Source organism: Nerophis ophidion, linkage group LG12 (assembly GCF_033978795.1).
Source record: "Nerophis ophidion isolate RoL-2023_Sa linkage group LG12, RoL_Noph_v1.0, whole genome shotgun sequence".
Taxonomy (NCBI): domain Eukaryota; kingdom Metazoa; phylum Chordata; class Actinopteri; order Syngnathiformes; family Syngnathidae; genus Nerophis; species Nerophis ophidion.
In genome coordinates, this window is record NC_084622.1 from 61,350,199 (window position 1) to 61,366,220 (window position 16,022).

Sequence of the window (16,022 nt, forward strand, 5' to 3'; positions counted from 1 at the left end):
GGGCGATTAAGAGTGTGATGGGTCGATTGCAGAGGACAAATTTCACCACACTTAGTGTGTGTGTGACAATCATTGGTACTTAGATTTAGATTACGCACAATTTGAACAAAAGACAATGAGGACTTTGCATTCTCTGTTGACAAAATATAAGTTTGCCGGCACTTTTACTCGATTCAAATCTTCTCGTCCAAATAAGTAAATTCCACCATTTTAAAATATTCTTTACAGGTAGTAAGCCTTAGTAATAGGGTACGGCTAGTCTCGGTACGGTCTGTTGTGTTTTTTACGATCAATTTTAATCCAGTTTGTTGCTTGCTATCACATTGTAAACAAAGCTTTTATCCACCAAGAATGTCTAGCCAGCCCCCACAATGCATTGCAAAATCATGTGGCCTTTTGGGCCCCACAGTCTGTACGCAATGACAAGGATAATAATAACAATATAAATTAGAGATGTCCGGTACTGTTCAACTCTAAATTACAGATTCCGATATCAACCGATACCAATATACAAAGTGGTGGATTTTAACACATTATTAAGCCTGATTTTGTTATAATGGCCCGCTGGACGCATTAAACAATGTAACAAGGTTTACCAAAATAAGAGAACAACTTCAACTCAAGTTATGGAAAATAGTGCCAACATGGCACTGCCATATTTATTTTTGAAGTCACAAAGTGCATTATTTTTTTAACATGCCTCAAAACAGCAGCTTGGAATTTGGGACATGCTCTCCCTGAGATAATTCTGACACCCACTACAACTATAGGAAATGCAGGGTTTCCCACACATTAATTTATTTGTGGCGGCCCGCCACGAAAGAATTACGGCCGCCACAAAAAAAAAAAATAATAATAATAATAATAATTTTAATTTTTTTTATTTTCGGCTTTTGACTCGCTTGACTGCTCATAAAAGCAATGGGACTCTGTCTGTGAATGGAGCTTGTAGTTACATTATATATAAATATGTAAATATGATATAAATATGTACACTTTATAATAATCCCAAACCATAGACATGGTGTCAGTCAGTCACTGAGCGAGCTCGCTTGTTAGCCAAGGCTACAGCACCGGCAACAACACACTCTTGGCGTTGTTATGCTCCGCTCGCGTCGGTTTGATGAGGTCATCAAGCGTCGCCAGTAAACCGCTCATGCTGCAGTCGTCAACTCCTGTGTTGTGTGTGGGAGAGGGGAGATGCAGCTGCTCTGCTCTGTACTGCTCCCTACGTCCGTGTTTTACCGGATGTGCACCGCTCCATACAGCGGCGTTATAAAAAGTCAATTTTACTTTTTGAGACGGATACTGATGATTTCCGATATTACATTTTAAAGCATTTATCGACGTCGCCAATATAAATAAGTCTTTGTAACAAATGTTTGCGGTGATAATGTGCTAATTTTCCTCCAGAGCAATGTGTGCACGACAGCAACTAGACTCTGGGGTGGAGGCCTAATCCCTATGCATCACACAAACAAGACACCATCTGCTGCCACTGAGCTGGCCACTGGTTGGAGGTGTCAAGGGCGGCGGCTGCCCAAGAGCTGCTAAGGCAAGAAAAAACTTGGGCCTACATGTTGATGAGGCTATATAACCCAAAGCAGTTTTATTGACAACGTATGTAACGTGGCCTTATTAAAAGAAGACACGAGTAAACACCAACCTTTAACTTCAATGGTGGTGTTGGCGGCAGGAGACATCTCAAAGGTGAAGACGCACATGTAAACACCGGCATCGTCTCCTCTTGGTTTTTTCAGCCTGCAGACCAGAAGCACACTTTAAGTGAACCCACGCAAAACTCTTATTTAGCATATGCAGGCGCACCAACATATTTGATTTCCAAGGGACTAAGCAGAGGCTCTTACTTGTACTCGGTATTCCTATTTGGGCTGTGGGTTTCTGGGATCTCCTCCCCATTTTTTATCCAGTAGCTCTCCAGGAGCGGATTGTCGCTGCTGGTCAGGTTGCACTGAAGAGCAAAAGGAGGACTGTGGCCTTCCACGGGAAGAGAAGTGTGCTCAGAAGCAGCGATTGATGGCTCTGGAAGAAAGACATGCATTAGCCTTGGCAGATGTGTGATGTGTGTGGGAATGTGGGCTGTGATGGTGGTAGAAAGAATGTGGTTGAGGCATCACAAGCAGACCGCACGGTGCAGTCATTAAACTGAGACATTTAAAAGACAAGCTTACGCATTTCAAAGATACTGTTGGACATATTGACTATACGGCAGGGACAGATGTGGGTAAAATGCGCAGTGTTAAAAGAAAGCAGGGTGGGGGGTGTATTCAAACCTACAAATCAAGGCTAACAAATATAAAAAGGTAATTAAGGTAAAGTAAAAAACAAAATACGATGTAGTTTCTGTAGTCTGTATGTTAGCGCTGTAATCAAGTTGCTTCGAAGAGTAGCTCAGAGATAAAGACCACAATGCTACTTAGACCGCTTAATGCTGAAAAATCCTGATTTGAGCGTTTGTATTCTGCTTAATCCTGATTATCTTGTTTGTAAATGTAGACACTGGTGAAGCGCTTAATGTGCGTGCCTACTCACCACATAGTATGCACCCATTTCATGTCGACACACATACAATACTATTTTAAACCATCTTTGTTTAAGATTTTAAATGACTATTCATTGTTTCTGTAACGTATTACTTCAGGTGTGTTTACATTTACTGGACCGACATTCTGTCACTAGACTGCACAACAAGAACCAGCTCGTCGCAAATACGGTATTTTGGTGGATCGGATGTGTAATGGGGTACAACATTACATCACGTCTGCTTCTTCTGGATTCAAATCTGGGCTTTGACCTTCTTGCGTGTTCTCCCCATGCTTGTAAGATAGGGATATTCAACTAAATCGTTTTGAACTTGCAGTCGACATTAGATTTTGGTATATTTATTTTGTCAGAGTTACTGTAAAGGAAGGTTCTGCTTTTCTTAAAGACTTCGGCAACAAGCTATTCAAATATCCTATCACCTCTATGACAGCCCTCTAGTGTTTTTAAAGATCTGCTGCAAAACTGTCACTCTCAAGTTATTTAACTGTTGAATAGCACAAATAAAATAGAAGATATAATTATTGGCATTGTGCATTGTACAATGAAATTGCAAGCAAACTCATTTAGTGCATACTAATTTAGTGCAAATTCGTCATGAAATACAAAACAGAAGAACATTAACTAAAAACAACAAATGATGAAAGATAGGACCTGAAATTAGGGCTGGGCGATATTGGCTTTTATTAATATCGCAATATTTTTATGCCATATTGCGATATACGATATATATTACGATATTTTGCCATGGCCTTGAATGAACACTTGATGCATATAATGACAGCAGTATGATGATTCTATGTGTCTACATTCAAACATTCTTCTTCATACTGCATTCATATATGCTACTTTTAAACTTTCATGCAGAGAAGGAAATCACAACTAAGTCAATTGACCAAAACTGTATTCATTAAATACCCTTCATTCTCTCACAGGTGACTTTTTAAATGAAAGAACAAATTAACAGTGTTGCTACCTTTTTGTAGTAACACTTCTGCTGCATACTTTGCATTGATTGATTAAAACTGTATTAGTAGATTGCACAGTACAGTACATATTCTGTACAATTGACCACAAAATGGTAACACCGGAATAAGTTTTTCAACTTGTTTAAGTCGGGGTCCACGTTAATCAATTCATGGTACAAATATATACTATCAGCATAATACAGTCATCACACAAGTTAATCATCATAGTATATACATTGAACAGCATATTGCTGTTGTCTGCTGAATATCTTCCCACTTAAAGCCAAACCACCGCCAGATGATGGACCCCCTGCTCTTTATGTTGGACATTTATTGTTCTTCCTCCATTTGTGATAAGTTTCGCACCATCTCTCTCTCTCTCTCTGATCGGCGAGAGCTATGAGGCTAGACTCGCGAGAGTATGTGACGTATGTAAGAAGGCGGGCTTGTTTTCCGTATCTGTCAGAATGATAGACGAGGAGGAGTGAGGGAACGCCTGTTGTGTGATGCCTGCAGCTAAATGCAACTCGACCTGCCTCAGCTAACGTATGCTAATGTTAGCTCTCGGCGAGAGCGTATGACGCTAGACGTGCGACAGTATGTGACGTATGTAAGAAGGCGGGCTTATTTTACGTCTCTGTGAGAAGGACAGACAAGAAGGAGTGAGACACGCCAGTAATGTAATGCACACAGCTTAAAGCAACGGTGTGAGAACATATAATCGAATATTACGATATAGTCATTTTCTATATCGCACAGAGACAAACCTGCAATATATCTTATATATCGCCCAGCCCTACCTGAATGGAACCTTGAGGAACACTACCAATGTAACTAAGGGAGTTGAACAAAATAACCACTGACTGCATCTGAAGTTAGCAAGCTCCGCAACACCTTGGTTACATAATGTAACTTCTAATAAGGAGAAGACTTAAAGGGGTGCCTTGAGGAACTCCTCAGTTATATAAATCACAAGTATGGAGCCCAGTGTTCTATATTTGCTAGCAATGTCAATGCAAGGATCTGCAATGTGTTTACAGTGGTCCAAGCTCTTCTATAGAACAGGAGCACTATCGAGTTTTTAGGAATTTGCTGCAAAAATGTTTGTTTCTTAAGTCCTGAACTAAACTCTGGGGCTGATATGGATTTGACCCCCAGCCACCAGTTGGAAAACCCCTGTTGCATGGGCATACTTCTGGTTTTCTGACTTCCTCCTACAATCGATGGCATTGGAGAATATATTATCTACAGGTGAAAATGTGATTGTGGATTGTTGTTTGTCTATTTGTGCCATGTAATTGATTGACAGTAAGGCCAGGACTCTTGCCCCGAGCTCCAGCTTTGACCCATAAACTACACTTTACAAAAGGTTTGAGTTTTGTTTGTGTATCGACATAGATTTACCTGTATGGTAGGGGTGTAACGGTACGTGTATTTGTATTGAACCGTTTCGGTACGGGGGTTTCGGTTCGGTGTACCGAACGAGTTTCCACACGGTCATATTAGGTAGCGCACCGCAGGTTGTGTGAAAAGTGTAGAGCGAGGAACAACACACGCCAGGCTAGCAGCAATCGGGCTAGGACAACATGCAAAAGCCAGAGCTGGAAGACCCTCCTGCCTCGTTATGATCTAGCTTTTGGGAACACTTCGGCTGCACGGTGCGATACAACAATGGACGACGGAGGTTTGCCGACATTGTTCAGCAGCATTAGGGTACGCTTCTGCCAACACGTCAAGCATGCTAACTGCTTTGAAGCGTCAAAATCGCATTCAAGCAGCCTCTCCTCGGCGAGTAAGGCAGGGCTGAAGCAATAACAAATGTTTTTATAGCAGCAGATTAAGACCATCCATTCATCCATTTTCTACCGCTTGTCCCGTTCAGGGTGGCAGGGGGTTGCTGTATTGCAATAAAAACTAGATTTTGACCCACTTTTATGGTGGAATAACAATAAGCCCATATATCCTCTTACTGCAAAGTTAGCCAGGCTGGGGGGGGTGGGGGTGTTGATGAACGTGGACCCCGACTTAAACAAGTTGAAAAACTTATTGAGGTGTTTGCATTCAGTGGTCAATTGTACGGAATATGTACTGTACTGTGCAATCTACTAATAAAAGTCTCAATTAATCAATCAAAAAAAGCACTTTATATATAGAAATGGTTTTGTTAAGAAACCATTCTGAGCCTTATCTTATTTAGTTTTTATTTTATAAATGTTGACCACATTAACCCTGGATAGGGACCCTGTGTGTATATGTATGTTATGCCATTGTTTACAAATTTGGTAAATAACCAAAAAATTTATATTTTGTTGTTTTCTTACTGCACCGAAAATGAACCGAATCGTGACCTCTAAACAGAGGTACGTACCGAACCGAAATTTTTGAGTACCGTTACATCCCTACTGTATGGATTACGATATTTTAAAATGATCATTGTCTCATTAAACATTAAACAAACTATTTACACCTACAAAACTGTCTTTAAATTCAAACAATTTTACACAGAAATTGGCAGAAAGCAACAGTAATGGTTAAAAAACAGGTAAAGACAAGACCACAACGGGGAACAATAAAGTGGGGAAGATGATTCGGGCTCTATGGGGAGATGAGTTGCACAACACAATTGATCTCTCCTTGAAAAAGTACATGACTCCAGTTTTCCCTACTCTACAAGGGATGACAACACTAACAAAGGGAGATAATGGTCCTGTGAAGAGGTTTTCGAGGAGAAGCTGAATCACACAGGACCTACATTTGGTTTCTATCAGGAATGGGAGGACATTTACACTACACTGACCACTCACTCTGCAGCACTGTTACTGTGGCCTGCGCTCGGATCCAGGTGATGGCGGGATTTAGGTGCAGGGCGTTACGTCGCAGGTCATTACTGGCTCTGCACTCGTATGTTCCAATATCCTCCAGCGTCAGATGTGAGACTCCCAGCATGCTAACTGCATTGACACCATAAACCGTGCTGATGGACACCCGCCGCTTACGGGCGCCGTCCCACAGCTGCCTGAAGGAATCGGCTCGGTTAATCTCCGAGTACCACCACTGGATTTCGGGGGTGGGGTTACCCACGACGTCACAGTACAGCTCAAAGGTGTCTCCAGTGAGCTTGGTTTCAGAGAGTGGTGATTTCACGAAGCCCGCTAGCGGTAGCAGTTGAGAAGGGGGAAGCATGCCCAAGGATAAGCCCAGAAAAAGAAAAGAGGTGGAGGACGTAAATGAGGGACATGAAAAAATGATAATCAAAACAAAACACACATTCACATATATTTGCAAAATGGTGAATTCAACATCAAACAGTCAAGGTCAACACGTGCACCAGAGAACCAAGTTAAATTTACAATGGCTGGAGACATGATTGCTATTCCTGGAAACATTTAATTAAATTCAGCTGGGAGGACCCAGGAAGGCTGTGCTCACCTTCAAAAATAGCATGATACATAATGGGGGCAGAATTCCTATTCAAAAATCCTCCGAATAACATTGTCATTGCTCATAAACCCCATATCCTGCTATAGCGTTGGGGAAAAGCAATGATTGTTCAGTAATCCACAGCCAACAACAGGTAAGTGTGCCATTAATGAGACATTTCAGAGGTAAACGCCATAATAGCAGTGGGGTGCCCACAAGGAAGCAATGGGGATGCTGTCAAAGGAGCGGTCTATAGGCACTGTGGCACGTACAGTACATGAAATTGAAAGGTGATTTAATGAAGCCGCTTCTCCGGGTCTCTGGGGAGTGTGTGGGTGCGTGGTTATAGACCCTCCTCTCCATTCCTGTTTCCATAGAAATATTTCACAGCAACAAAGTAGCAAGATGGACAGCCATCTCAGCCATTTCAGAGAGATTTGTGTTCATATGAATACACGGTGTGACGTCACACGTTTAATCTGGTTTCTACCAAGTAGCACCGATTTGTTTCCTTTTGTACAGTTGACATTAGGCGTGGGAATAATAATCAATGAATGTACAGTAGTACACTACTACTGCAATGTGGTTTCAGCTGCAACAAACTGATGTCTAAAGATCAGCTATGGAAAGTTGACCTACATTAACAACTCCTGGCAACAAAAACAACAGAATCTTACAATCTGAACCTTCAGAAAGAAATCATGACACTTAAATTCATTATTTGATCTGTAATCTATCCTTAAAAAGGTAGTCAAAGTATATCCATATTATGCATTTTTAATACTGTATCATATTAAGTACATATTTCTTGTGGTTTTGGTCGCTGTATGTATGTTATGGAGGCTCATCAACTACAACTACAGTACTGTGTAAACTCAATTTAAAACCAAACAATATTTGTCCATTCATAGAGTTTTGATGATATAAAAACTACCAAACATGTACTTTTCCCACTGCAAGGTACAATGCCTAATTTAGAAAATTTGTAAAATGCAATCCTTTTATGTAGTGATTTATGTAAAATCAAAAAGTCTTGCTTTTAACGTGAAGGGAATGGGTCCCTAAACTGAACCACATTAGCACGACATCATTAAGTCATATGCGCTGTATTGTTTTTAACAAAGCAAACATGGCTCCAATTCTAGTGAGTCTTGGTCCAATTTAAAGAATTTTCTTCAACCAAAATCAACATTTTCTTAACAAAAATATATTTAATGAAGGGATTAAGAAGGAAGAGCTAAATAATTTTGCGCTACTTGGTTCGGCGTCTATTCCTGAGCAGTCAAAGCCAATAGTGGCGGAGTATTAACATGAGTTCTGAAACATATTTTTGCCTGTTTTCTGCTCCTTTGTCTATTTCTTTTTGTGGCCGTCTATTTTGATACCACCACAGTCCTCCAGAAACTTCATTGGCTTCCCGTTCCTCACCGGATCCACTTTAAAATCCTCCTCCTCACCCACAAAGCCCTCCACAACCAGGCCCCCTGCTACTTACCAACCTGCTTCACCGCAATACCCCTTCACGCAGCCTGATGCCAACCTCCTCTCCCTACCACTAAGAACCAAGCTCCAGACCTGGGGTAAGAGATCCTTCTCTATCACTGCTCCCATCCTCTGGAACTGTCTTCCCAAACCCATTCGTGACTGCCCAGACCTTCCCGCCTTCAAAAGCCTTCTCAAAACACACTTATTCAGATCTGTTTTTAACCAGTGATTAGTGTTCTGTGTCCTGTAATGTCCCGTCTTGTAATTGTCCTGTATTATTATGTATTTTGCAATGTACTGCTTTTATATTTCCTGTATTGTATATTACTTTGAACTGTTTTATATTTCAATTATTTTTATCCCGTAAAGCGTCTGAGTACTCCGAAAAGAGCTATACCAAATAAAAAGCATTATTATTATTTACTATGACGTGTATCGCTTTTTATGACGTATTGGTCGAATGAATGCAACTTGATCGTTCATACTGCAGTCGCATCGGATACATGAGGTCAGATTGATATCTACATACAAAAGGCCTGGGTTAGATTGAAACAAAATTGGAATTGCGTTTGTCCAATGTGTTTTGTGGATTGGAGAAGGTATTTGTGCCTCGGGAAGTCCTGTGGAAAGTGCTCAGAGAGTTTGGAGTGTCGGACCACCTGATTCTATCATCAGTGTTTATATCTGTTCTAAAAAGAACATTATACAAATTAGAATTTTGCAAATAGTAAAATGCAGTGTATGTGGTGTCATTTCAAAAAACTAGTTTTTGATCAATTAAAACGCAAAACTGGTTTTGAATTATCATTGTCATTTATATTCATTGGTTTTCCTAAAAAGGTGAATGGTGAATCTTTGTGAAACACAACAGAGGTTTTATTTTTAGGCCATATTGCCCAGGCCTAAACTCTTGCATTGAACAAAAACCAAAGTACCAAATCAAATTCCTTGTGTGTTTGCATACATAACCAATAGCGATAAATAAATAATAAATGGGTTGTACTTGTATAGCGCTTTCCAACTTCAAGGTACTCAAAGCGCTTTGACACTATGTCCACATTTACTGTACCCGTTCACACACTGATGGAGGGAGCTGCCATGCAAGGCGCTAACCAGCACCCATCAGGAGCAAGGGTGAAGTGTCTTGCTCAGGACACAACGGACGTGACGAGGTTGGTACTAGGTGGGGATTGAACAAGGGACCCTCGGGTTGCGCACGGCCACTCATCCACTGCGCCACGCCGTCCCTGCGATGATTCTGATGTTGATATTATATATGCTGCCCTCTTGTTCAATAGCAGATTTTTTTTTTTTGTAATGTATAATTTTCTATTGCTCCCAAGGTTGTATTGTGATTGCACTGATTTATCACACATTGTAATGCCATGTTTGCTTATAAATAGTTATTTGGGGAATACAACTACGCTACTGTTAATTGATTGGTCCACAGATAATTGTGGCTTCAATGCAAATAAAGAAAACCAAAAACTGCCATGAAAAATAAGCACTGTGGATTAGGAGAGAGAGAAGAGTTTATTTGATTTGGTTCAATTGTGTGGAGATAGTGTCAGCACAGTACAAAATTGTATTTCATGTTTATATTTTCTGATGGCTTCATTGCAAATTTGACTGTGTACATACCAATGCTCGCAAGCAGGTACAAGTCAGGTATATTGATAATTAGGTATGACATAAAAGCACAGAAGCCAAACAACTTTACTGCTTGGTGGGAAAGTAACTTTTAGACAATTATATTGCATTTATGTTTGATTTGTTACTATAAGAGTCATACTTGACTCAGGGGAGTGTAGTGTCATACTTTATTCAGGGGAGTGGGCTTTTGTTTGTTAAACATGATCTCAATTTAAAATAACAGGCAATGTAATTTATGAGGATGATTTGTTTTATTGTACTTGAGAGGCTGCATGCATCACTGCCATTTCACTTAAGGACTTGCTGGCATGACAGCCGACACGAGCCTAGCCAACCAGGGTCAGTTGGCTGCGCTGCCCTCATTCTACGCCCAGAGGAGAGAAGAGAAGGGATCAAATTAAATCATTTACTTCAGCCACCCTGCGACCGCAAAAGGGAAAAGTGGTAAAAATGGTTGAATGGATGGATTTTTTTTTTGCTTGTCTTTATACATGAATGTACTGTCAAGCAAACATGCCTTGTTTCTGTCTTGATGTTGTGTATTCATCCATCCATCCAGCTATCCATCCATCCATTTTCCTCCGCTTATCCGAGGTGGGGTCGGGGGGGAAGCAGCCTAAGCAGAGAAGCCCAGACTTCCCTTTCCCAGACAACTTTGTCCAGCTCCTCCTGGGGGATCCCGAGGGGTTCCCAGGCCCCAGCTGGGAGACATAGTCTTCCCAACGTGTCCTGGGTCTTCCCCGTGGCCTCCTGCCGGTCGGACGTGCCACAAAAACCTCCCTAGGGTGGCGTTCAAGTGGCATCCTGAGAAGATGCCCGAACCACCTCAACTGGCCCCTCTCGACGTGGGGGAGCAACGGCTTTACTCTGAGTTCCTCCCGGATGACAGAGCTTCTCACCCTATCTCTAAGGGAGAGACCCGCCACCCGGCGGAGGAAACCCATTTGGGCCGCTTGTACCCATGATCTTATCCTTTCAGTCATAATTCAAAGCTCATGACCATAGGTGAGGATGGGAACGTGGATGGACCGGTAAATTGACAGCTTTGCCTTCCGGCTCAGCTCCTTCTTCACCACGACGGATTGATACAGCGTCCGCATTACTGAAGACGCTGCACCGATCTGCCTGTCGATCTCACCATCCACTCTTTCCCCACTCTTGGGCAAGACTCTGAAGTATTTGAACTCCTCCACTTGGGGCAAGGGGGCAGCACGGTGAAAGAGGGGTTAGTGTGTCTGCCTCACAATACGAAGGTCCTGAGTAGTCCTGGGTTCAATCCCGGGCTCGGGATCTTTCTGTGTGGAGTTTGCATGTTCTCCCCGTGACTGCGTGGGTTCCCTCCGGGTATTCCGGCTTCCTGCCACCTCCAAAGGCATGCACCTGGGGATAAGCCCCTCCCACCTCCAAAGACATGCACCTGGGGATAGGCCCCTCCCACCTCCAAAGACATGCACCTGGGGATAGGCCCCTCCCACCTCCAAAGACGTGCATCTGGGGATAGGTTGATTGGCAACATTAAATGGTTTCTAGTGTGTGAATGTGAGTGTGAATGTTGTCTGTGTTGGCCCTACAATAAGGTGGCGACTTGTCCAGGGTGTACACCGCCTTCCACCCGATTGTAGCTGAAATAGGCACCAGCGCCCCCCGCGACTCCAAAGGGAAAAAGCGGTAGAAAATGGATGAATGGGCACTTGGAGCAAGATCTTCCTCAACCCGGAGATGGAACTCCACACTTTCCCGCGTGAGAACCATGGTCTCGGACTTGGAGGTGCTAATTCTCCTCCCAGTCGCTTCACACTCGGTTGCAAACCGATCCAGTGAGAGCTGAAGATCCTGGCCAGTTGAAGCCATTAGGACCACATCATCTGCAAAAAGCAGAGACCTAATCCTGCAGCCACCAAACCAGATCCCCTCAATGCCCTGACTGCACCAACAAATTCTGTCCATAAAAGTTATGAACAGAATGTTCATGTCTTGTATTCCTTATACTAACAAAGTCCCCCGTCAACTGTCCTTTCTTGATCTATTATCGAGAACGGCACAAAGACCATTGAAAGTCTTCAAAGCAGAACAAGACAATAAAAGTGTGTAATAAAAAATTAACATGTGGTTTCTTTCAAACATAAGTGCATGGCCCTGAACATAGTGTGTGTGCTTGGAAAATAAATGTCCCGAAAAAAAAATCCCAATCTCAATTACCATCAGCAAAATGTGACTGCAAAATCGGGAGTGGCTTACAACACGGGCGGTATAGCTCAGTTGGTAGCGCGGCCGTGCCAGCAACTTGAGGGTTGCAGGTTCGATCCCCCCGTTGGGGACCACTGCTCTACAACGTGTCATCGCACCCACCTTTACACCCTGCTATCTGCGTGCGTGCGTGCCAGCCGAACGCATGCATTTTGCTGCTTCTCATACGAGATTGCAATGCATACTTGGTCAACAGCCATACCGTTTAGGTTGTGATATAAACAACTTTAACACTCTTACTAATATGCGCCACACACTGTGAACCCACACCAAACAAGAATAACAAACAAATTTTTGGAGAACATCGGCTCTGTAACACAATAGAAACGCAAAATAAGAATTACCCAGAATGCCATGCATCCATGACTCTTGGCTATATTATACACACCCCCCAACCCCGCCCACCTCAACCAACGCACGGAAGGGGGGGGGGGGGGGGGGCGCGAGTTTTGGTGTTAGCGGGGTGTATAATATAGCCAAGAGTCATGGATGCATGGCATTCTGGGTAATTCTTATGTTGCGTTTATAATGTGGTACAGAGCTGATGTTCTCCCGAAATGTGTTTGTTATTCTTGTTTGGTGTGGGTTCACAGAGTGTGGCGCATATTAGTAAGAGTGTTACAGTTGTTTTATATCACAACCATATCAGTGTGATCTGTATGGCTGTGGAACAAGACCTCTGGTTTACATATAGTAAAAGCAAAATAAAACTCCTCCGCCATTTTGAAAATGACGGAGGGTAAGCGTCACTCGTGACGTCACAAATTTGACCCGGCGGTAAAAGTAAGCATGCGCTAATAAATTTGGGGAGCGAGTTTGACCCGGCAGTAGTTCAAGGCAAGCGCATATTACATGGCCGGCAGCTAATCAAGGATGTACGGTAGGTTGTTGTGTGTGCACTTTGTGTGTGCTCTGAGTTACAAAAGCCATAGATGTTGTGCGACTGGGCTGACACGCTGTTTATATGGAGGAAAAGCGGATGTGACTGAGGACAGCGTGCGGCCGTTAAAGGGTGAAGGTTTCAGATGAGAGAGGACACTAAAGGCACGCCCTCAATATTGTTGTCCGGGTGGAAATTGGGAGAAATTCGTGAGAATGGTTGCCCCGGGAGATTTTGGGAGGAGCACTGAAATCCGGGACTCTCCCGGCAAAATCGGGAGGGTTGGCAAGTATGATGTTGTCTATCTGTCTGTGTGTGTGGGACCTGCGATGAGGTGGCGACTTGTCCGCCCGAATGCAGCTGAGATAGGCTCCAGCACCCCCCGACAAGGACAAGCGGTTGAAGATGGATGGATCCATTGGCAGCGCGCCTTATAATCCAGTGCACCCTATGGTCCTGGAAAATACGGTAAGTATCCAAATATAAATATTTGAGAATCCTGCGCCGGAGTGCAGACTGTGGAAGAAACACGGCAACACAAAATGTGCGGCGCATACCAACACTGCCAGGGTGCAGAATTGTTCTGACGCATAGAGAGCCACTACGCACTTAAAGTATGGAGCTGCAACCTCGAGGGTTGGAATGCCCTAATCGGACCCCTGCAGATTTATGAGCACATAGGGTCATTTGGACGAGTAGGAGCTGACAAATCAATGTGGTTGCTCAGTGCATCTCTGCAAAGAGCAGCAAAGGACATCAAAGACATGAATCCTAGTGCAGCGTCCCTGCTCTAAAAATAGCAGCATGCAGCAAAATGGATTGATGCTATTTACAGAGCTTCACTTCTTACACCCAACACTAACTAACTATATACATTGAGGGCAACACTAACTATATACATTGACGGCAACACTAACTATATACATTGAGGGCAACACTAACTATATACATTGAGGGCAAAACTAACTATATACATTGAGGGCAACACTAACTATATACATTGACGGCAACACTAACTATATACATTGAGGGCAACATTAAATATATACATTGAGGGCAACACTAACTATATACATTGAGGGCAAAATTAACTATATACATTGAGGGCAACATTAACTATATACATTGAGGGCAACACTAACTATATACATTGGGGGCAACACTAACTATATACATTGAGGGCAACACTAACTATATACATTGAGGGCAACACTAACTATATACATTGAGGGCAACATTAACTATATACATTGAGGGCAACATTAACTATATACATTGAGGGCAACATTAACTATATACATTGAGGGCAACATTAAATATGTACATTGAGGGCAACACTAACTATATACATTGAGGGCAACACTAACTATATACATTGAGGGCAAAACTAACTATATACATTGAGGGCAACACTAACTATATACATTGACGGCAACACTAACTATATACATTGAGGGCAACATTAAATATATACATTGAGGGCAACACTAACTATATACATTGAGGGCAACATTAAATATATACATTGAGGGCAACACTAACTATATACATTGAGGGCAACACTAACTATATACATTGAGGGCAACACTAACTATATACATTGAGGGCAACATTAACTATATACATTGAGGGCAACATTAACTATATACATTGAGGGCAACATTAAATATGTACATTGAGGGCAACACTAACTATATACATTGAGGGCAACACTAACTATATACATTGAGGGCAACATTAACTATATACATTGAGGGCAACATTAACTATATACATTAAGGGCAACATTAAATATATACATTGAGGGCAACACTAACTATATACATTGAGGGCAGCATTAACTATATACATTGAGGGCAACATTAAATATATACATTGACGGCAACACTAACTATATACATTGAGGGCAACATTAAATATATACATTGACGGCAACACTAACTATATACATTGAGGGCAACACTAACTATATACATTGAGGGCAACACTAACTATATACATTGAGGGCAACATTAAATATATACATTGAGGGCAACATGAAATATATACATTGAGGGCAACATGAAATATATACATTGAGGGCAACATTAACTATATAGATTGACGGCAACACTAACTATATACATTGAGGGCAACATTAAATATATACATTGACGGCAACACTAACTATATACATTGAGGGCAACATTAAATATATACATTGACGGCAACAGTAACTATATACATTGATGGCAACATTAAATATATACATTGACGGCAACACTAACTATATACATTGAGGGCAACATGAAATATATACATTGACGGCAACACTAACTATATACATTGAGGGCAACATGAAATATATACATTGACGGCAACACTAACTATATACATTGAGGGCAACATGAAATATATACATTGACGGCAACACTAACTATACACATTGAGGGCAACATTAAATATATACATTGAGGGCAACACTAACTATATACATTGAGGGCAACATTAAATATATACATTGAGGGCAACTCACCCCAACAAGCTCGGGAGAAGAAGAAAAAAAAAACTTGCCCTTGGCTCGTTTGTGTATTGAGCGCCACACTTTAGAAAAAGGGACACTGTGGCCTACTTAAGCTGCCTTATTCATCTTTTATCGACCCAGGCGCTCTAAGGCTGTGGTTCTTAAATGGGGGTACGCGTACCCCTGGGGGTACTTGAAGGTATGCCAAAGGGTCTGTGAGATTTTTTTTAAATATTTTAAAAATAGCAACAATTCAAAAATCCTTAATAAATATATTTATTGAATAATACTTCAAAAAATATGA

General features: G+C 41.9%; 1 protein-coding gene across 3 annotated transcripts in view; it reads right to left on the bottom strand.

The window, feature by feature from the left end:
• The window catches only part of LOC133563658 (neuroplastin-like), a 33,892-nt gene that overhangs the window by 16,919 nt on the left and 951 nt on the right, over positions 1 to 16,022 (bottom strand). For all 3 annotated transcript variants that reach the window (XM_061917920.1, XM_061917918.1, XM_061917919.1), the window contains exons 2-4: positions 6,335 to 6,682; positions 1,869 to 2,043; positions 1,667 to 1,761 (exon numbers count right to left, since the gene is read on the bottom strand). In XM_061917920.1, coding sequence (XP_061773904.1) covers positions 1,667 to 1,761; positions 1,869 to 2,043; positions 6,335 to 6,682 — 618 coding nt within the window. The remainder of the gene's footprint in view (positions 1 to 1,666; positions 1,762 to 1,868; positions 2,044 to 6,334; positions 6,683 to 16,022) is intronic.